The 23895-nt window shown below is 37.9% G+C and overlaps 1 protein-coding gene across 1 annotated transcript in view; it reads right to left on the bottom strand.

Moving 5' to 3' along the window:
* The window catches only part of gabra3 (gamma-aminobutyric acid type A receptor subunit alpha3), a 534464-nt gene that overhangs the window by 62903 nt on the left and 447666 nt on the right, over positions 1-23895 (bottom strand). The window contains exons 7-8 of the mRNA XM_028816097.2: positions 17664-17807; positions 18-170 (exon numbers count right to left, since the gene is read on the bottom strand). Of these exons, the coding sequence (XP_028671930.1) occupies positions 18-170; positions 17664-17807 (297 nt within the window). The remainder of the gene's footprint in view (positions 1-17; positions 171-17663; positions 17808-23895) is intronic.

Here is a 23895-nt window from a genome sequence, read left to right as displayed (position 1 = left end):
AAAACTGTAAGACTCACCAAAAACAGTACGAGCAGGCACAGATTCTCTGTTCAGCCAGAAGGAAACCTGGGACAAAATGACCGTCATGATGCAAGGCAGGTATGTCTGAATCACAAAATAGCCAATCTTTCTTTTCAAATGGAAATACGTTGTCATTACTATATATTCTCCTGCAAAAAAAGAAAAAAAAAAGATATTACCATTGAAGTTAATTACAAAAAAAAAAAAACTTAATTTATTCGCTTTCTTTTAGTGAATGTAAAATGAGCACCAAACACTATCCATCTATCCATTATCCAACCTGCTATATCCTAACTACAGGGTCACGGGGGTCTGCAGGAGCCAATCCCAGCCAACACAGGACGCCAGCCCACCGCAGGGTGCACACCCACACACCAAGCACACACTAGGGATAATTTAGACTCGCCATTGCACCTAACCTGCATGTCTTTGGACTGTGGGAGGAAACCGGAGTACCCGGAGGAAACCCACGCAGACACGGGGAACTCCATGCAGGGAGGACCTGGGAAGCGAAACCAGGTCTCCTAACTGTGAGGCAGCAGCACTACCCACTGCGCCACCGTGCCGCCCACCAAACACTGTATTAGCTAATTAACTTTCAAGAGTATGGAGGAATATTTCAAAAATAATAAAATTAAGTAAATATGCAAATAAATACAAGTACTATAAAATGTGACAATAATTACATAACAAAAATATAAAATGGGTGCATAAATATTTCACAAAGCATTTTTTTGTTGTGTATTTCTTTATGAATTTATTAAATTAGTCGTTCATTTATTTAATACAGTAACATCAAACACTATATGAAAAAACCCTGAAATGAAAACTATTACTTTCTCTTGTCAAGGCTGACAGGGTGGGCTCTAGCAAGTACTTTTTTTGACTGGTGAATCATCCACAGAGTGGACGTTTGCACTTTGTTGACTTTGGAACCCTGTGGCTCAAGTGCATTCTCAAAGTTGTGACTATGCCTCCGATATGAGTGCAAGAAAAGTTGCCAAGATTTATTGTGCAAAGCGGCTACTTCAATTCAAGAAATTCTGAAATTCATCATTAGGAGTCTGCATCTGAAGTGTCTTTTGTAAATGTGGCTCTTGATAGCTGAAGGTTTATGTCCACACTACCGACAATTTAGCAATCAAAAAACAGCACTCGCTAGAACCCGTCCTCACAGCTTTGATGAGTGAAAGTGACAGCTTCTATTTCATGGCTTATTTCATGTGTCAATGAAATAAATAACTAAAGGAGTAAACATATAAAGAATTAAGCAATACAACATATATTTTGTGACTCCTTTAATTATTTTTACACATATTTAATGTTGTTAATATGTATTTATTGTCAAATTTCACAGTACTTATTTATTTGCAGATTAATTTATTTAATTAATTTTGCCCAAATATTCCTCCATACAAGAGTGTAGGATGCTTTAGGCAAACAATACCTAATAATTATTATTGATTTTTTTAATAAATTCTTTGTACAATTTATAAGATGCTACACAGAAAATTCATGAATAGCAGAAACAATCCTAAGTGTTTGACTGAAGGAATAACAAGTAGTTATGCTCGAAATCTACTCCTCTGACTTTGAACAAGGAATATTGGGTAAAAATTATTTTTTTTAAATTTTCTGTTTAACAATATGAGTTTTAATATGAAAAACCATACTTTAAAGCTTTTGTGTATAACCTGCCAATGACATTTGAACTAGTACGCAATTACAGGCTGTTTATGAAGGTTCTGAAATGAAAGTTATTAATGAGCTTTAAAAAGGTCATATGTCTGTGTTCTGACTACTAACACTCATGCATTCAGTATCACAAATAGCTGCTTGCTATCTGCTGCAGAATATCATGCTGTGCTATGTAAAAAAAGCTCACTCTGAGAACCAGTGTCAGTGGCACCAAGCCCTGAAAGGCCCCATTTTAAGCTGACAACAAACTGAATCCCAGATGTCTGATTGGTATTCTATACGTGCATATATATAAATATTTATATAATATACAGTGTGTGTGTATATATATATATATATATATATATATATATATATATATATATATATATATATATATATATATATTATGGCAAGCGGCTGGGGGTGGTACCCAGCTGGGACGCCCAGGAGGACCGGTGGAGGGTTTGCGCCTCCTCCAGACCATGAGGGGGCGACCACCATGGTGGCTTTGGGGACCACGGGAACAGAGCTTAGAACCTCAACCCCACAGGGGCCCGTGGTCACCTGTGGAGCCCTGGCCCTCAGTACTTCTGCCACACCCTGAAGTGCTGGGGGGAAGAAGACCAGGGACCCCCGGAGTGCTTCCAGGTGTGCAGCTGGTACTTCCACCACACCAGGAAGGGCCGGCAGAAGCTAATCGGGAGGCACCTGGAGGACGTCCGGGTGAGCTTAAAAGGGGCCACCTCCCTCCATTAGATGGCTGGAGTTGGGAGCAGGAGAAGGACAGAGCTCGGAGGAGAGGAGTGGAGGCAGACCTGAGGAAAAGGCATTGTGAAGGAAGGCCTAGACTTTGGGGTGAAGGGGGTTGTGTGTGTCATCTTTGTATATAGTCGTTGTAAATAAATGTGTTGTGGTGCTTGAAATGATGTCTGCCTGTCTGTGTCCGGGCTGTCGCAACTGAAGAGGGCACCATGGCGGATGTTTGCCGACTTGTAGACCAACCACAAACGTTACCTGGTAGGTAACCACCCATACAATCAGATTGTGATTCAGACTATGAATGTCATGAATGTATATGAGTATAGACCAGCAATTATTTGATATATATATGTGTACTGTATATATATAAGCTGTGCCCCATGGCTCTGCCCGCTTGTAGTGAAATAGGACAAACTTTAAAAATGACTTAAAAAAAAATTTGTCCAATTACTTTTGAGCCCCTGAAATGAAGGGATTGTGTTAAAAAATGCTTTAGTTGCCTCACATTTTTATGCAATCGTTTTGTTCACCCCACTGAATTAAAGCTGAAAATTTGCACTTCAACTGCATCTGAGTTGTTTCATTTAAAATTCATTGTGGTAATGTACAGAACCAAAATTAGAAAAAAGTTGTCTCTGTCCAAATATTTATGGACCTAACTGTATGTATGTATTGTCTTGGCTGTATGCTTTAGGTTATTGTTGTGTTGAAAACTGAACAATCGTTCAAATCTGAAGTGATGTGCACTCTGGAGCAAGTTGTATCAAGAACCACTCTGTATTTAGATACATTCATCCTTCCCTCAATTCTGACCTAATGTATCTCTCTATCCCTGCCACTGAGATGTTTCCCCTTATCATGATGTTGCCATCACCATGCTACACCATAGGGATGGTATTAGACAGATGATTAGTAGTGCCTGGTCTTCACCAGAAATAGTGTTTGGTTTTCTGCCCAAAGAGTTCGATTTGCCAGTCTGATGAGATAATTTTTTTATTTTTTTATGCTCTCACAGTCTTTTAAACTGCTATATGACTTTTACTTATGAGTGGCTTCCCTCTAGCCACTTTACCATAAACCCCTGTTTGATGGAATGCAGGTAAGATGGCAGTCCTTTAAGACAGGATCTCCCATCTCTGCAGAGGACCTCTGAAATTCTTACAGTGACTACTGGGTTCTTGGTCACCTCCTTGAACAAGGCCTTTCTTGTCTAGTCAACTTTAGGAAGAGTCCTGGTGGTCACAAACGTTTTTGATTTCATAATTATTGAGGCCACTGTGCTCCTGGGAACACTCAAAGCTCTGTGTCTCATCACAATTTGATTGCATAGGTCTACAGAGATTTCACAGCTTGGTTTTTGTCCTGACCTGCAGTGTGAATTGTGGGACTTTACATATACAGGTCTGAATATAAAAGCAATTTCAGTTTTAATTTTTAATAAATGTACAAACCTTTCTGAAAAACCTTTTCACTTTGTGATTAGGGTTATTGAGTGTAGATTGAGGGGCAAAATTATCCATTTAAAATTACAACACAATAAAGTGTGCAGAAAGTGAAGGGGTCTGAATCCACTGTATAAAATTACAAATTTGATCAGATTCTTTAAAGAACAGGACACCAGGTATGGAAGAGGGAGAAAAATGTTGGAGCAGAATGGCTGGGCTTTTTAGTACGTACTGTTAGCCTTTACATTGTTGTAATTGTTCTGGACAGAAGGGAGCTGCGTGTGAATGCTTATATCTTATTACAGCAGATATTTCTCAAACAATTAAACAAATAAGCTATTTAGAAATTACGACACAGCACTCCCCTCATTTAAATACATAAATAATGTGGGTTTAATGAATTGTTGTTTCTTAAGAGATAAATATTCTAACACTTCAAGAACAATTTTATGAATTTCTGCATCAAAATTATCATCATTAATTCCATTTTCCAAGAAGCCCTGAATAGATGCCAAGGAAGGCATCTATTGTGTGTGTGTGTACACATATATATTATGACATAAGCTGCTATAACCAGCACTCAACCTGACAGAGACAGATGCAGGAGGCACACTGATAAAACAAATAAATGCCAGTCAGTCAGTCACTTTCCAACCCGCTATATCCTAACACAGGGTCACAGGGGTCTGCTGGAGCCAATCCCAGCCAACACAGGGTGTAAGGCAGGAACAAATCCTGGGCAGGGCGCCAGCCCACCGCACAAATAAATGTTTTATTTTTCTTTTCTTTGCCTGGGGCAACACCTTCCCTTTTCTCCACGGGCACAACACAGTCCCACAAGCACCAAACCACAACACCAACAAGTCTTTATCTTTTTACTGTCTTCTCCTCTACTCTCCCACCGGCAAGCTTTTTCTTCCTCCTCCAAACTCTGGCTTCTGGAGTGGTGGTTGCTGGCTTCTTTTATAGCCCACCTAGAAGTGCTCCAGGTGTTTGACGACCTATTTCTGGTTGCACTCAGGAACAACTACAGCGCCCCCTGGTGGCACCTCCAGATCCCAACAGGGTTGTAGAAAACTTCATCTCCCATGGAGCCCTTTGGGGTAATCCAAGGCATCACTGCCACTCAGGGGGGCTGCCATCTACCATCCCGGGGTAGGTATTGTTTAGTTCCTGCTTTTCCCCCAGACCATATAAAGGAGAGGTGTCCCTGCCTGTGAGTCTGTGTTTTTACTTAAATGAAACCCTATTAAAAACTGAATTGATTAATTTAAGTTCTAAACACTGGCACCAAGCAGACTATCCATTTAGAAAAGTATGCCTTTGGTTACTTTAAAGGACCAGACAGGATCCACCAAGGGAAAACACGCTTTTTAATCTCTGCAATCTCTTTAATGTAATATACATTTCATCCATGTCGGAGCCCTCAGAGATTTTAATATTTCTAAATGCAGAAAAGGCTATGGAAAAAACTGGATGGGACATTTTATTCAAAATTCTAGTTAATATTACAGAAAGTGTAATCCTAAGATCACAGCCTAACCAAATTTCTGTCACAACTTTGTACCCAAGAAGGACGTCCAGTTTTACCATTGAAGCATTCACTCTGTTTGAGTAACAGCATGAATCTTAGGGGTAATTACAGGGGCAACTCGGAGCAAAAGGTTTTCCAGTACACGGACTACATACTACTGTATTTTTCAAACTCACATGACTGATGACTATTAGAAGAATTTAGTGATTAAATTACTAATGTCTCTTAAGAAATAATTCTTATCCTGTGTTTTTCTTTATTAGTTCATGTCTTATTTGTTCCTGTAGAAATATTTAGCTTAGGAGCACAAAATGATCACTCCATTTTTAAAATACATCATTAGTATTCTATAAATGTCATTGTTCCTGTATGCACTACCATGATACTGGCGTTATCCATTTTAGCAGAATGCCTAAATGATTGCTGGTTACTATTATAGATTTGTCAGGGTGCCCTCCCTGGCTTCAGTTTCTCTAATCTTTCTATCTATCTATTTGTATATTTATTAATGTAAAGATTATTGTTCATTTCTTTCTTTTTGTGCTGAACTATTTTCTGTGAAGTCTTTTTCTGTTTTTCAATCACTCTTTAGTCTTTTTATCTATCAATATAATTTTTAGTTTTCTTATTATGTCAAAATTTTGTATCCTGCCTTTTGTTGAAGAGAGCCTGGGTGGGCAGGGAGACTCCTAACGCTAAGTTGACTGTCTATGTTGGCTTATTTTTAGGTTACAAATCCCCCAAGCGAGTACAGAGGAATTTGTTTTTTCTCAAGTCGTTTAGCTTCATTCTTGGATTTTGAATATAGGATTACATAACTTTCTTGTTTTAGGCTTTGTTTCTGGTTTTGGAATTGGCTATTTTCTGTATTTTGCCATTTTTGTTTGAACGTTTTTATTAATAACTATTACCAATTATTAAGGAAACTCTATTTTTGTGCTTTGGGCCAGGGGTTCGTATAGTTTTCCTCTCCCTTTTTTATACACTTCACTGTTTTTGAGGGTGCAGCTTGCAAGTCTAAATTTAAGTCTTATATTCAGATCTACTTTGGGTTTTGGATTCTTGTTTTGTGTGTCAGATATCATAACAGTTATTATACAAATGCAACAGTGCACTTTACTAATATCTGTTTTTGTCTTTATCATTATACAGTACATAAAAATTCTAAACATATTGTATTTTATTTACATTTTTGTAAAGCACTTTCAGCTGCATTCATGATATAAATTCTGCTGTTAAAATGATTTTTTTAGTATAATTATGATTATTTTTGAGCTTTCATTTACTGTGATACACAATCTCACATTTTATGCAGTTATTATTATGCAAAGCTTTAAAGACCTATTCAGCAAATTTTCACTTCCCTTTTTGTGCATATCAATTAGTACCTGCATATTATGTTCAAAATACATATTTCACTAAAGGGAATAATTAATACAGTAAAAATGAATATTTCACCAGAACTCCTATCTCTTTTAATGTATGCAGGTATCATATAGCTACGTTGTTCTAAAGAATAAATGCAGATGGGTTAAAACTGTAACATCTGAGGAAAAAGGCCCAAAATGAAAAGTATGTCTGAGCCTACCACAATTTCAAGTTATCATATTAAGAAGTGAGTGTACGTACAATGAGAGTTTGGAAGGAAGTGTTCTTCAGTTTACCAGGACCAGCACTGATTCCCAGAGAAAGGGAATCTGTAACCTCTTCCTTTTTGCATGCTCACATCTATACATTGCCACAGTCTTAACTATTGTAAGAACTTTGCTGTTCAAACTTTACTGGGAAGATAGCATCAATATAGGTGGTCTTTTGAATTCATTTTACTCTTATAAACATAACCTCTGTTTCTCCAATTTTTGAAATACCTAGTAACCAATCACATGACCAGAAAGAAGGCTGAGTCCGTCGATTTTGATGTTTGGTTTGGAGCTTTACATTCACAGCTATTTGGCTCCTTGTACATGTTTCATCCTTGGACTCATTTTTCATGTAGACTTTTTTTAGTGGTACAAAATAATGATGTGGGTAACCTTTAAGGAAGGATACCACTAGCCTGAGGGAGCTGCACAACCCTTTATTTTATTTATGGACCATACGTATCCGTCTTAAGTACTAGCTGCTTAACATCTTAACCTGAGACTAGCAAAATTAAATTTGCTCTTCACAAGATTACTTTTGTTTTTGGTCTAGCTTAATTTGAATAATGTCAAGGCTGTTGCTTTGCTAAGGTTCCAGAGCGATCACTCCAGTTTTACATAATGCAGTTTCAATTAACTTAAATTGGTAGGCACTGGTAGTGAAGTACAGTGTTTTGAACCTTCTTCTTCTTATAGCTGACCATCTTAATCATGTGTCTTCTTTTATGAGTGTACTGTAAGCTTGCCTGGATCCTGCTTTACTTGCTAAAAGATCTCACGTGACTGATACAAGGTTTTCATAATTTGGAATTAAATTATGCTAAATTTCTTCTGTGCCTTTCTAATGCACTAACAGTGCATTATTACAATTCTAGTAATAAGAGAGAGGAGCAGCTTCAGCAACAGACTGCTGTCACTGTCCTGCTCCACTGACAGACTGAGAAGATCGTTCCTCCCCCAAACTATGCGACTCTTCAATTCCACCTTGGGGTAAACGTTAACATTATACAAAGTTATTGTCTGTTTTTACCTGCATTTTTATTACTCTTTAATTTAATATTGTTTTTTGTATCAGTATGCTGCTGCTGGAGTATGTGAATTTCCCCTTGGGATTAATAAAGTATCTATCTATCTATCTATCTATCTATCTATCTATCTATCTATCTATCTATCTATCTATCTATCTATCTATCTATCTATCTATCTATCTATCTATCTATCTATCTATCTGATATGGACTGGGTAATGTGTTAGGAACTAAAGGATGCCACATCATTTAATGTAAATGCAAACTATCAACCTACAGAGGGCTGAATTCAAAGACACCCTGAAAATCAAAGTGAAAACATGATGCGGCAGGCGAGTCCATTTTGCCAAAACTTCATTGCAGAAACTCCAAATCGTACTCAGTGGTTTGTATGGCCATCACGTGCTTGTATGCATGCCTGACAATGTCAGGGCATGCTCTTAATGAGATGACGGATGGTGTCCTGGGAGATCTCCTCCCAGATCTAGACCAGAGACCAGGGCATCACTGAACTCCTGGACTGTCTGAGGTGCAACCTGGCAGCGTTGAAAGGACTGAACCATAATGTCCCAGAGGTGTCTATTGGATTTAGGTCAGGTGAGCATGGGGGCCAGTCAATGATATCAATTCCTTCATTCTCCAGGAACTGCCTACATACTCTTGCCACATGAGGCCGGGCATTGTCGTGCACCAGGAGAAACCCAGGACCCACTGCACCAGCATAGGGTCTGACAATGGGTTCAAGGATTTCATCGCAATAACTAATGGCAGTCAAGGTGCCGTTGTCTAGACTGTAGAGGTCTGTGCGTCCCTCCATGGATATGCCTCCCCAAACCATCACTGACCCACCACCAAACCGGTCATGCTGAACGATGTTACAGGCAGCATAATGTTCTCCACAGCTTCTCCAGACCCTTTCACATCTGTCACATGTGCTCAGGGTGAACCTGATCTCATCTGTGATAAGCACAGGGCACCAGTGGTGGACCTGCCAATTCTGGTAGTCTATGGCAAATGCCAAGCGAGCTCCATGATGCCAGGCAGTGAGCACAGGGCCCACTAGAGGATGTTGGGCCCTCAGGCCACCTTCATGAAGTCTGTTTCTGATTGTTTGGACAGAGACATTCACACCAGTGGCCTGCTGAAGGTCATTTTGTAGGACTCTGGCAGTGCTCATCCTGTTCCTCCTTGCGTAAAGGAGCAGATACTGGCCCTGCTGATGGTTTAAGGACCTTCTAGGGCCCTATCCAGCTCTCCTAGAGTAACTGCCTGCCTCCTGGAATCTCCTCCATGCCCTTGAGACTGTGCTGGGAGACATAGCAAACCTTCTGGCAATGGCACACATTGATGTGCCATCCTGGAGAAGTTGGATTACCTGTGCAACCTCTGTAGGGTCCAGGTATCACCTTATGTTACCAGTAGTGATACTGACCGTAGCCAAAGGCAAAACTAGTGAAAAACAGTCAGAAAAGATGAGGAGGGAAAAATGTCAGTGGCCTCCACCTGTTAAACCATTCCTGTTTTGGGAGTCATCTCATTGTTGCCCCACTAGTGCACCTGCTGTAGAGTTCATTAACACCAAAGCAGCTGAAACTGATTAACAAGCCCCTCTGCTACTTAACTGACCAGATCAATATCCCATAAGTTTCATTGACTTGATGCTATATTCTGATTAAAATGTGTTTAATTTTTTTGAGCAGTGTAATTAAAAGTTTCAATGAATCTCCAATCAGACATCAGTGCGTCAAGAACTGTTATTCATCAATAAGTGATGTTACCATATGGGCTCAGTAGCACTCTGGCAAACCTTTATCAAGTAACACACTATGCAGTTACATCCACAAATGTTGGTTACATCTGTACTGTGCAAAATGAAAGCCATATGATAACCATGTCCAGAAGCACCGTTGACTTCTCTAGGCTCGGGAAACATCTGGGATAGACCATTACACAGTGGCATCGTATACTGTGGTCAGACAAATGAATATTTCAGGACTTTTTTTGGAAGAAATGCACAACATGTCCTCCAGACCAAAGAAAACAAGGACCTTCCAGACTGTTGCCAGCTACAAGTTCAGAAGCCAGCATCTGTAATGGTATGGGGTTGTGCCAGTACGTTAGGCAAGAATAACTTCCACTTAGTTCAAGATGCCATTAATGCTGAAAAGTACATACAGATTTTGGAGCAACATATACTTCCTTCAAGACGACAACGACAACTATGCATATTTCAGCAGGAAGGTGTGGGTGCCCAACTGTCCTGCCTGCAGTCCTGACCTGTCCCCAGTTGAGAATGTGTGGTGCATTTTGAAAGGTAAAATGCAACAAAAAAGACCAAAACTGTTGCACAGATTAAGACTTGTTTGCAAGAAAAATGAGACAAACTTACACCTGTAAAAACCAATAAATGGGTGCCTTAAGTACCTAAAGTTTATTAAGTGGTGTGTTGATAATGAAAGGCCATGATAAAAAGTGGCAGATTTTTTTACTGTCCAAACTTTTTTTGGAATATTTTTAAAGTATGAAATCAAAATAAGTGCTTTCTTTTAAAAAAACAATACAATTCATTAGTTGTAACATCAGATAATGGGCTCTTAATTTTTTCAGGTGAAAGATCATTTACTATCATTTAGCTATCACTGCTTTCTGTTTCTGTTTGTATTTTATCTAGTGATGCTCCAATCAATCGGCTGCCAATCTAAATTAGTCGATATTTCCTCTAAATGACTAAATTAGTGATTGGTATATTTCTAGGCTTTGAGGTAATTTATGTAAACAGAGAGAAGGCAGGCTGGCTTTAGAAGAGAGAGAAGACTGGAATATTCATCTTTACATTAAAGAAAGTGAAGTAATAAACTCAAAAAAAGGCATCTGAGGATTATGCCTGTGCATGGAGAGAAATGGCAGACGTACAGTATATGTTGTCCATCTGAACTTAATGTGAAAGAAAAGAGAGATGTATCTTTAATAGAAGTTAAAAGTGAAGCTGCTTTAATGAGTACAGACTTTTTCATTTTATGTTTTAATTGAGTGTGGAGGGTGAGAGAGCTTGTGTTTAGTACAGTAGCCCACATTTTTAATTCAGGAAAAGAAGAATTTGCCTTTGTTGTTTCGTAAACAATAGGCTTGTTAGCTCAAGAGCCAAATTTATATATTTAATGTATAAACCTTTTAAGCTTTATACATTCTATGACCATTTTATTACAATTGTGGTTTGTAATTATATACCACAGGTACCATACCATACCTTTCTAAGCCTGTATATTCCTACATAAGGTGGTGGAGGCCTGGAGCCTATCCCAGCAAGCATAGGGCACAAGGCAAGAACAATTCATGGGCAGGGTGCCAGTCCATCGCAGGGTGGACACTCTCACACACCAACACTCACTAGGGCCAATTTGGGGTCACCAAACCATCTAACCTGCATATCTGTGGACAGTGAGAGAAAACCCATGCAGACACAAACAGAATATCAAAGTTCACCCAGGGAGGACCCAAGACGCGAACTCTGGTCTCCTTGTTTTGAAGCAGCAGCGCTACCTCCATATGCATTATGGATAAAAGTTTGGCTTACATAATTTATTAGTTAAAAGGGTATACATTTTAAGAAGATTTGTATTTATTTTAGCAATTTTTATGGTCACTGAACAATAAGTCTACAGAATTTGATTAATAAAAATGAATAGGTAAAATCTGTGGACTGTATTTTAATTGTAAAAATACCAAGGTTGACACTTGAAGACAGAACATAAAGCTTCTACATCTCTGGTTACACAGAAGCTTAATGTAAAAAAAAATGTTAAAAGCATACAGAAAAAATTTAGCATCTAAATTAGGCCCATTCTAGTAACATGAAATTGGTGAACGGTATCAGTCCTAAAAAGTTTTATTGACTCATTGTTACCATCATCCTCTGCTATTACTAGTCATACAGTATAACACACTCAATGGAACAAGATCCAGCCACTGAAGTCTCTAAGCGTGACGTACTCTCCGGCTCAAAGTCATGTAGTATGATGCTGGCTTTATTAACACATCAGCCTTTCTACAGGTATAGCTGTCCATGGATGCTTCTATTTCAATATTCCTTTGCTGCATAACTAGATCAGCAGAATGCACCTTTTTGGTACCCAAAGGTTTATGCTTCCCCGGAAAGGTGTAAAATAGATAGATAGATAGATAGATAGATAGATAGATAGATAGATAGATAGATAGATAGATAGATAGATAGATAGATAGATAGATAGATAGATAGATAGATAGATAGATAGATAGATAGATACTTTATTAAAATGGAATTTTTCTTTTCCTATACTCTGTTGTCAACTGGTTGTACATTGGTTCATATATTCTTGGGACTTTTGCTACATTTAAGCATTGGTATATGTACTTATGTATGCATATGATGTAAACTTTAGTATTTTACTATTATATAAACAACAGTTGTAAGCTTGTATAGCGTCTCCAAGCCTAAACTCTTAAGAAAGATATAAACAAATAAACTGAACTGATTGTGACAATGGCATGTCCCATGATCGTCCCCAATTTTCCCCAATTAAATGCACCATGAAGTCAGTTAAATTTTCTGGTTTTGACAGCCACTTAGCACCCCTGACTCTGAATTGCTGTTGCTTCCTTTTGAATAAAATATCTTTCAAACATTACTGATTGTAATCCCTTCCGTGTTAATCGTAATCCCTTTCTTACTACTTGGCCACAATCTCGCCCATCGCTTAGGCGCTTGACCTTGAATACCAACAGTAAGTACATAAACATCAGCAGTTTGGCAGGCATTACAAGGAGATTCCTGTTTTTGTTTATTTTTGTTTGCCCAGCTGGATTTTGACAGCATGATGCAGGTGTGGTAAAGAACACAAAAGCAGTAACACACTTCCCTTACGTCAACTGAAGCAGCAAAGGGATGGCTGTTGGCTCTCGGGCATATGTTTGCTTCACATCAAATACAAGTTACATACGACAAATTGGCTCATTTGGGATCATGGCTGGTTTCACTAAATAGACTGCAGAAACTCTTTAACTAGTATCTATCAGACAAAAAAAAGACATTTTGTCAATGCGACACTGACTGTACAATTCCCAGTATAGGCCTGTCACTATGTCACACTGATGACTTATATTTTTTTTATAAGCCGGTGACTCATTTTGTGACTTAGATACACCAGTATTTTGAAACATTTATTGCTAGAAATATTGCAATCATTTTTTAAGATGATACAACACAGTGACAATTCAATCTTTTGTAATTTAGTTTTCATTGATATCCTAAGCCATTTGTATATTTGTTGAACGTGTAAAAACATATGCATTAGTGTGTTTTCATTACACTCCACTTCTAATTACATCATTAGGATTTTTTCCCATACGTTATTACAGATGTTTAGAAATCATTCAAATTTTGTGTTTTTTTATATTTTGAAATGTTGAAATTAACAAATAAAATAATATATCTTTGAATGTTACTGTGTTATCTGGAAGTGATGAAATATCCAAATTATTCTGTAGGAATTTAGTTATTTTGTGGCTTAATACAATTTGTAAAATACATGAATTCACCCTACATTTAGTGAGTAAGAAAGAAAACACCCAAAATAAATTCAATAGAGGGTGGCTCTACTGCACAGCGATAGTTAGTACACCTCTCAAGGATACTGGGATTGAACCATTACAGCAACCATTATGAGACCCTATGCAGCAAGTGTTTGGAGTGTGTCCCGTGGTGAGCTGTTCAGGATGAGCGCTGGTGCTCTGTCATCTATAACTGGGGTAATGCATATGATGCTAGTAAGAGGTAGTGTTTGTTGACTGTATTTTGTAAATATAATGTCAATAGCTAGGGAGAAAAATAAGGATGATTAAATACAGTTTGGTGCAACAACAAAAGTGCTCATGTGTAAAATGGTTCAATTAGCTCATACAGAAAGGGTGAACATCCTCATTAAGCACATTTACCTGTGCCTCAATAGCCGGGTTATTTACAGAAACCTGATCGTGAACCCTTATCACGATTCAGAGAAATCATGTTAAAGCCTGTGAGAAAAATGGTCAACAGAGATATTTTTCTCGGTGAATATCCCAATTATGTGGTCAAGTAAACCCTTAATCGAGTTACTGCTTTGGTTTTTGTTGCCTGAGCACATCCGTTGCACTCTGTCAGCCTGCACATGTATTTGTTTTGCACACGCTTTCATAAGCCATGGGTAGAAGTGTCCACAAAATAAATTTCAAGAGGCAATGTTTGGGCAATCGCATTGTTACTTCTCCTGGCTGGAATAATCTGTCTCAATATTTCAGAAATTATTTAATGTGTGTCGATGAACTCAACAATACAATCTCAAGAGCATTAGGGTAATACGTTAATAGCAACAATGTGTGTTACGTAGTCCAATTACTTTTTAAAATAATGAGTAACGTAATGTAATATTTATCTTACTGAAGTAAAACTACCTGCATTATAATATTATTATTATTTTAGCAGCACTGGGTGTAAGGCAACAAGTATACATGGCGGGTCCTCTACTGGGCTCAATTGCACAGCCAAGAAGAAAAGACTGTGCTGTGAGCAATTTGGTAATGGAAACCAATAAATAAAGTATCAGTTTGATTAAACATATTTATAAAACATAAGAAAATGATAACAGGCGCCATGCTTATTTTCAAATTCACAGTATCCGGTGATGACGTTTAACTCTTTTGTGTCCCTTGTCTCTCCTCCAATCTGGAAGCCTTGATTTTACAGTCTTATCCTTCTTAAACTTTTGGCATTCTGGATCAACAACACTTCTGGCTTTACCATCCACAACTGGCTTCATGCTGTTTAGTTAGTAGAGACCTGCTAGGGAGTTGCTCCGTGAGGCAGTTTCTCCTGTCTACCTTTCTTTGTTTTTTAATTGCTTTTTCTCCCTTACTTTGCCTTGTTTGTGTACCAGTTTACCCATTAACTCTCTCTTTTTTTCTCTCTCTTGCTGTGTTTCTGTTTAAATAGCCATCGCAGGTGGGCAGAGTGTTTTGCATTTGTTCCTATAGGGTCCCAATTAAGGTGGTTCGTCGTATCAGCGCATGGTCCCAACTTCATATAGTCAGTTATTATTGTTGTTTTCCTTTTACTGTACTCCTTTTTAATTTTATAAATAAAAATTGATCACAAATAAAAACAAATACTTATTTTTGTATGTAGTGGCGTGTTTTGCCAAAGATAAATTCCTGAAGATGTATGTAAACGCAGATTATTAAGAAATCAGGTTTCTGCCTTAACCAGGTTCTGTATTAAGATGAGAATAACAACTGGCAGTATTCCTAGGCAGTAGGTGGCCTGCAGTGGGTTTTGGGGTATATCTTTGTACATGTTTTTGGGCTCACTCTCAGTAAAGACTATAGTTCAGTTACAAACACAATTTCTGTCTATTATGTTACTGGTGTCTATTATATAAAGTCTGTCCGTCATCAGCCTCATATCACTGGATGTAGCACCAACAACTGGTTTTCATGAAATAGCTATATCCAAGGAAGATCTCCCACTAAACATCTCTCCCATATTAGTACAGAGAAGACCCTCCCTCCATTGGTTTGAAGATTGAGTATTACTCTATAATGAAATTACAAAATCTATCTTGCACACAAGAAAATGAATAATGGTCCCTACCTCTAGAGATGACCATTTTGATTAATTTTACTGATTCAGTTCTTTTGAACTACCCCATTTAAGTGAATCAATTCACTTCATTAATTTCATTAGATTGATTCATCAGTAGGATCCGAGGTTAGCAGCAGTAAAATAAAAACCTTTCCCCCCTTGAATGAATACATTTTTATGTATTTTTAAATTGTATATTGAACATGCTGATAATTCAAATAATTTAATATTGTCCCTTTTGAAAACTCAAAACATGACTGCGCATAGTGAAAATGCAAAATTACAATATGATGATATGTACAATAATCATAAATGAACAAGAATTGTGCAACTCGCTCATTGGTAACGATACGGTTCACAAATCAAATGAATGAGAATCATGCACTTCAATTTCTGGTAATAATTCAGTTTGAATTTAAACAAATCAGAGAATGACACATGCCATGTGTCGTCAATGAGACGTAAAAAAGTGTGTGCTAAGTAATGTTGAAAGCAAATAATGGTTAGAAATTACAATAATATTCTTACAACGTTCTTATTTTGTGTAGCTAATTTGTTGAAGGTACATAATTGTGAATTTCCCATTGGGATTAATAAAGTATCTATCTATCTATCTATCTATCTATCTATCTATCTATCTATCTATCTATCTATCTATCTATCTATCTATCTATCTATCTATCTATCTATCTATCTATCTATCTAGCTTAATTTTATGTTTACATGTTTTGTTTTATACAAAACAAGATTTATACAAAACAAACAATTGATTTATTTCTAATAAAAATATGTTTTACTGTCTTGTAGTTGTATGATGAACAAGAGAATCATCATTGACAGAGTTCTTGCTTGTTGGTAATGATTAAGTTTGAACTTAAAAGAATCGTAAGAGAAATGAACGAGAATCATGAATTGGACAGACGGCATGTGCACATCCACTTTAAAAATCTACTTGGGAAATGAAACACGCTGATGATATGAGCATGCCTGTTGAGCTCAGCTGAATCTATTCATTCATACTTACAAACTGATTTGTGTCACTTACTGAAAGAGTCATTCAAAAAGAATGAATTAGTTGTGATTCACCCATTACTACTTAGCACTGACTCTTCCATTGCTTCCCTCACTTTCATGGATCAGCTGTGAATCTACAGTATCATTTTGCATAAAATGAATATTCTTTTCCAAATCAAAATGTTCAAAAACAGGTTTTGAGATTGCTAATCCCGGGATTTTAACATTTTTTTTTATTTACATATACTGTATACTGCATGTTTTAATAGATGGAAAGCTTGGGTATTTAAGTTAAGATAAGCTGTATCAAGAAAATGTGCCCACATCATATACAGTATGTTTTTTTTCTTTTGTGCAATTTGCTCATTTGTAATTCTTGGAATGTGCTTTTATTTTGTTTCTTGTTTTTTGTAGTTCTAGTAGAAGCCTTGCGTACCTTATCCTTTTGTAAAAAAATTGGCAAGTAAACATGTTTTGCAGATTTCTTTAATCATATTCTGGATTATAAAAATGATTTATGTTTGATTTATTGACATACATTTAGAAATTGAATATTACAGTAAGGTAATGTTTTAAGGCAAAGACAGTTTCTTTACAAAACAGATGGTGGAAATCAGAAACAAACCAACAAACACTGTAGCTGGGTGAGATATTGTGACGAAACTTGATGGACTGAACTGTCTGCAGATTTTCAAGTATCTTCTGTTTTCTGTTTATTAAAATATCATGTTAAGCTTATTTGTCTCCTTACCCTGTACATTAGACTGAATAAAAATGAATCATTGAAATTCCTCCCTAAAACAACTCCCTCAGTCTGTTCAACACAGATGCCAGAATCTTTCATTTTATACATTTCCATTCAAGTAGAAGATAAAGGGAGTGCAAACTTTACCTGTACTGGATCGGATTATTTCAGAGCTAACAGCGTGACCTAGTAAATCATACTGATTTAATCGTGAACCATCTTCTGCTACCACAACTGATTTCTCCTGCCCATGGGTCCACGTATAAACAACTTCAGAATTTGTATAGGCATCTGTGAAAAAAGAAAAGAAGAGAGGTGTGTTCACTATGCTAAAAGTTGGGGATTATGGATTATTTTACAAATAAGATAATCAACATTTTAAAAAAATGACTTACATTTACATTTATTTGCTTAGCAGCCGCTTTTATCGAAAGCAACCAACACACAGAGGTAAACATAATCAAGTAACATTAGGATAAGGCCTACTTGTTCAGCAAGTGTAATAGGACAGGTAAAAAAAAGTTGATTGCCATAAGTGAAAAGATGTAATCTTCTTATATAATACGCTATTGACCTGAAATTTGGTACACATGATTGATGATGATGATGATTGACCTCCAAGCTTATTCCTCTTTTTATTTTATTGTAGAATCAACTCTTGGCAGCGGCCAGCAGGGTGTACGGGCGCCGTTCTCATCCCTACCACCTTCGCCGCCACTTCCCCTACTTCTTCATATCTTAAATCATTCCTGAGGCAGATTGAAGACTTAAGTGCCAGCTTAAGTGAAAAATTAAGGAAAACGTATCACTGTAAGTAATTGCAACACAAACACTGACTGTTGTGATGTGAGATTTTGCATATTTATATATATATAAAATTCTTTTTGTGTTCGAAACGGAAATGACGTATTACCACGGGTAACGGAAATTACGTATGACCACGGAACATATTATAATATAGGAACATATTATTTGTGTGAGAATTATTTTACTGATATTGAAAAGAAGAAAAAAGACTATTTAAATAAGGAGCTGGGAAGGTGAATGTAAAAAAGAAGCCAGCGGTAAAGCAAGTGAGACTCAGTAATAAGGACGGTTGGGTGCACGGAGAAGGAGTGCCGGCTAACCTAGAAGGACCTTCGGAGCACACGGCTTTACTTTGCTTTTATGGTGCAGGCGTCGGCCATGGACGGATGCTAACGCTGAGACACCCGGGTGAGACGGACTTCTTCCTTCAACAAAGGAATTGTCGCCAGGCTGGTGAGATCGCTTCTTTTACATTTAAATTCAGTATACGAGTCAGCGGAATGTATCTGACTTGATCACTGGATTCATTGCAGATTTCCCAGGCCGTGTGAATTTAGACTTTAAAACAAGAACGTGCTGTTTGTAAATAGGGTAATTTTCCATTTTCTTTTCCTTGCTTGCTTTCTTTCTTTGCTGTTTCGCCGTTTTCTGGGGAGTATATTATAGAGTGTTTAAGGGGGTGGCATATTAATTAGGGTTTGTGTAGTTATTATAGATTTGACAAGGATTTAATGGGTGTTTATTGTTTTGTTTGATTTATAATATATTCTTTTTTGATTGTTTAAAGAATTGTTGGGGTGATTATTTCCTTTGTATAAATTTATAAAAGACAACTCCAGATGAGGATATCAAATTGGGGCTAAGGTTCGGTTGGGTTCCGTACTTAATAGAATTAATTTTCCAAAGAGTAGAAGATTTTTGTGTGTGCTGGGCTCCTCATTCAACTTAAGAGGAACCTGCTACACCTTGATAGTAAAAGAGATGAAGAAACCAGCTTTGCGACTTTCTACTTTTTAACTACACGAGCTGTAAACAATGTGAAGATGAGACCGCCTTCAGCGGCGAGGATTCGTAAGAACAAAGTGGACACTGGGAGGCGTGGAATGTTGGGCTTTTCGTCTGGGTCAACAGCTTCGCAGTTTCGGGCAGCGTCCTCTCTTCTCGCACTGTTTGTCACACTTCAAGTGCCCCATCGGCTCCTGGGACAGTGGAAATCTTTGCGAATAAGTGTAATCGGCACTATCGAAGCGGGACTCTCTTGGTAAATTGCGGTGCACGGCTACCTACTGTCCCTTAAGATGAATTCGGGTAACTAAAACCCTGCAACATTCAACGTTGCTTTTGTGATGAATTCTTTTAAGAAAATGGAGGATCTAAAAAGATGTACCAACCTCTTCATGTTAAGTATTAGACTTAGGAATTGTTTGGACCTTCTGCCCGTTAAGCACGGAAAGGCAGCGTCCACATTTCTCAGAATAATTTTTCGCTTAAATCACAGGCAAATAGTGCAAGGTTGTCAAGCAGGTAGTTTGCCCGAAACCACTGCAGTAGTACTCAATGTATCTTAACTTCTTAAATGTTAAGGTTTGACTGTTTAATAATTTATACGCTTCTTATATCTTCTTCAAATTCTTTTATCAAAATGTTTTACTACTTAATAATTAATATTTATATAATTTCTATTTATTGTAAATGCTCTTTATTTGTTCAAAAATAACATTGGTAATTAACAAACTTATTTTATAAATCCTACCTAGTAAGTTGATAAATATTTTGTATGTCTTTATTTGTAACTTAGGCAAAACTAAGTCAGGAAAGTGAATTTTACAACAGAGTTGGGGGAAGTGCTTGAAACAAATGTTTCTCTGCTAAAGTCTCTCTCTCACCCCCGCAAGAAAGCCAGGCTGCCTAACTGCCAAGCTTTACCTTAACATATGGTTTTGGTGGATGGCAGGTGTCAAGATGTTCTTTGCCCCATTGGTCTGAAGTATGGCTGTTTGGAACTGGCTTGTATCAGAAGCCTTTAAGTACCATGACGTCCTATTGGCTCTAGGGGTTGGACAGAACATCTATCAGAACGTCTACATCAGAACATCTCTCTCTTACCAAACTGATGCATGAACTGACAAGGACAACACAATGAAGAGCACAGCTCGGCAGCCATATTGAGACAGGCATGCAGCCTGTTCTGAAGAAAGCTGACCACAAAATGATGCCTTAACTAGAGACATTTTAAGTAACTAACAAGTCTGTGTGCTGCCTGAAACTACACATCACCATGTAATCAGGTTGTATGGTTGCCAATATTCAAATGTACTTTGCATATTGTTATTATTTATGAATATTATCAATAATACATTGTTTAAATTGTAACTTAACTCCTGCTTGTCCTTTACTACACCTAAGTGCCTGAGATTATAGATGTAGACGGGAAGGTGGGGAGAAGTTATATGGTACAGTATCTTATAAACAGTGGTAAGTCTGTGAGATTTGAGGCATTCTGACAAAGGCTACATATTAATAATACAAAAGGGGAAAGTAGAGTAATATATCACTCTACTATAATATATTACTTAATATATTAACTAATATATTACAAACGAATGCTAAACATACAGAGAAAGAGGATGAAAACTAAGAACACTCAAGTCAAGTGTGTTCACCGCATGTTATCGTGCAGTGTGCCATTACTGGTAAATAATCATTTATATCATTGATTGTAATCAATAAAGCAATTAAACTTCAATAACAAATTAAAAAACAATATAAAGGATCACAGAGCATTGTTTTGTTTTTTTTCCTATTCAATAAATAGACAGATATTCCCAGAACAGATGGATCTTCAAGCACTTCTTAAATACATTGAGGGAGTCAGCAGTATGGATGAAACTGGGCAGCTCGTTCCACCAACTGGGAACAATGCAAAGAAAGAGTCTGGTTTGAGACTTGATACCACAGGAGGTGGCGACACCAGACATTGTTCACTGGCAGACCTGAGTGGGCGAGAAGGAGCATAACACCTCACCAGTGTCTCCATATACACAGGTGCTGACCCACTCACTACTCTGTAGGCAAGCATCATTATTTTAAATTCTTTTTCATTGTAAATCCCAGACCCGGCTTGTTGTGTGCATGGAGTTTGCACATTCCCTCTGTGTCTGAATGGCTTTTCCTCCAGGTACTAAAGTTTTTGTCTCACATTTCTAAAGAGATTAAATCCATCCATCCATCCATTTTCCAACCCGCTGAATCCGAATACAGGGTCACGGGGGTCTGCTGGAGCCAATCCCAGCCAACACAGGGCACAAGGCAGAAACCAATCCCGGGCAGGGTGCCAACCCACCGCAGAAGAGATTAAATGGAAATTCAAAATTATTTCTCTTTCAATGTGAGCGTGATTAAGGATGGACCCTACAATGAACTGGCAAAGCATCTGTGGCTGGTTCTTGGATTGTGCCCAGTTCCAGAAGGCCAGACTCCAACCTCTTCCCAGCCCTGAAATGCATTAAGTAGGTTTGACTATGCAATTTTTCTTTAAGCCCATAAAAATCAACAAAATAATAGCAGACATAAGTCACTATGAAAATGGGCTGGAAGTAAGGAGAGAACAACTACACCCACAAAAGTTAATAAAAATTCCCCTGAGAGTTGTACATTGAGAAGGGCAGCCTTAAGACACATTTTAAAAGGTCTTAGCTATCACACATTTCCACAAAGAGTAAGCACAGAAGACAGCTATTCTGGAGCCTTTTGAGTTCACGGCATGGGAAGAAAGTAGAAGGGTCATGAAGACTGTCCCGGAACTGACAGAAAACCAATGTAGTTTACTCAGTTGAGTGATTATGTGCTCTTAACATTTGTTGCGGTCAGGACTCCAGTGGCAACACTTTCTAATATGTACATTTTGCCCATACTTCATAGCTGCTCTAGAGTTATCTTGTACTTAACAAGTGTTTATTAACTAAATTTGTATTAAAAAATATTTGCATATCATTCAGAGTTGATTCCTAGATAGATAGATAGATAGATAGATAGATAGATAGATAGATAGATAGATAGATAGATAGATAGATAGATACTTTATTAATCCCAATGGGAAATCCTACCCTGCTTCCCATTGTTGCTGAAAAACACTTTGGTCCTTTTGTTACCATAATATTAGATTATCTTGGTTTGAAAAAGGATGGATGGATTAATACAGTACAGACCTTAATATTTCAGCCACTGGGCCAGCATGCAAATCTTAGCAGGTAGTAGTTTGGACATTCTCAATGTACCCATATGACTTCTCTCCAAGTATTTGGTTTAATCGCATATCACAAATAGCATAGCATCAGTAACTGGTGACTTGAATGTGGCCCTATGTGAGCATAGGATGTGGGATCGTGGCCTGCACTGGTGCCAAGTCCAGAAAGCACTGGTGTCTCCTTTGTCTTCAATCCTGCGGAGATGTGCTCTCCAATCTATTACCTCCCCAGTCTTGACCCTTAATTAGAATCTTCTTCTTCTTTCAGCTGCTCCTGTTAGGGGTTTCCACAGCAGATCATCTTTTCCATAACTTCCTGTCCTCCACATCTTGCTTTGTTATATCCATCGCCTGCATGTCTTTTCTCACCAGATCCATAAACCTCTTCTTAGGCCTTCCTCTTTTCCTCTTACCTGGCATCTCTATCCTTAGCATCCTTCTCCCAATATACCCTGCATCTCTCCTCTGCATATGTCCAAACCAATGCAATCTCACCTCTCTGACTTGGTCTCCAAACTGTCCAACCTGAGCTGACCCTCTGTCTCCTGCTTTCTGGTCAGTGCCACCGTCTCCAACCCATATAACAAAGCTGGTCTCACTACCATCCTGTAGACCTTCCCTTTCACTCTTGCTGATAACCGTCTGTCAAAATTACACAAATTACTCCTGACACTCTTCTCCACCCATTCCACCCTGCCTGCACTCTCTTTTTCACCTCTCTTCCACAATCCCTGTTACTTTGTACTGTTAGTCCCAAGTATTTAAACTCATCCATCTTCACCAACTCTACTCACTGCATCCTCACCATTCCTCTGACCTCCCTCTCATTTACACACATGTATTCTGTCTTGGTCCTACTGTTCTTCTTTCCTCTCCTCTCTAGAGCATATCTCCACTTCTTCAGGGTCTCCTCAACCTGCTCCCTACTCTCTTTCTACAGATCACAATGTCATCAGCAAACATTATAGTCCACGGGGACTCCTGTCTAATCTCTATCAACCTGCAAATAAGAAAGGGCTCAGAGCCGATCCCTGATGTAATCCCACTTTCACGACCCTTAATAAGAATAATTGGATAAATTAATTCATAAATTAATACTATTGCTCAGTATGTAATTAATGTGAGGGTTACAGGGAGGATGGCAGTGTTGTACCCAGAAGGATAAAAAAATGTATTTCTGTGTCTGAGGAAGAAAAATAAAGTCAGGCTCTTAGGATGATACATACACTAGAAGCAGGTTTCCACAGCAACTGTGATGCACAGTTATAGTTCAGGCCAAGGTCAAGAAAGAGTCCAAGGCTGTTCACAGAAGTGGCTTGCAAGATC

The sequence above is a fragment of the Erpetoichthys calabaricus genome, chromosome 12 (genome assembly GCF_900747795.2).
Source record: "Erpetoichthys calabaricus chromosome 12, fErpCal1.3, whole genome shotgun sequence".
Taxonomy (NCBI): domain Eukaryota; kingdom Metazoa; phylum Chordata; class Cladistia; order Polypteriformes; family Polypteridae; genus Erpetoichthys; species Erpetoichthys calabaricus.
Note: the sequence above shows the minus strand (reverse complement) of the source record. Positions and strands in the feature narration are given on the sequence as shown.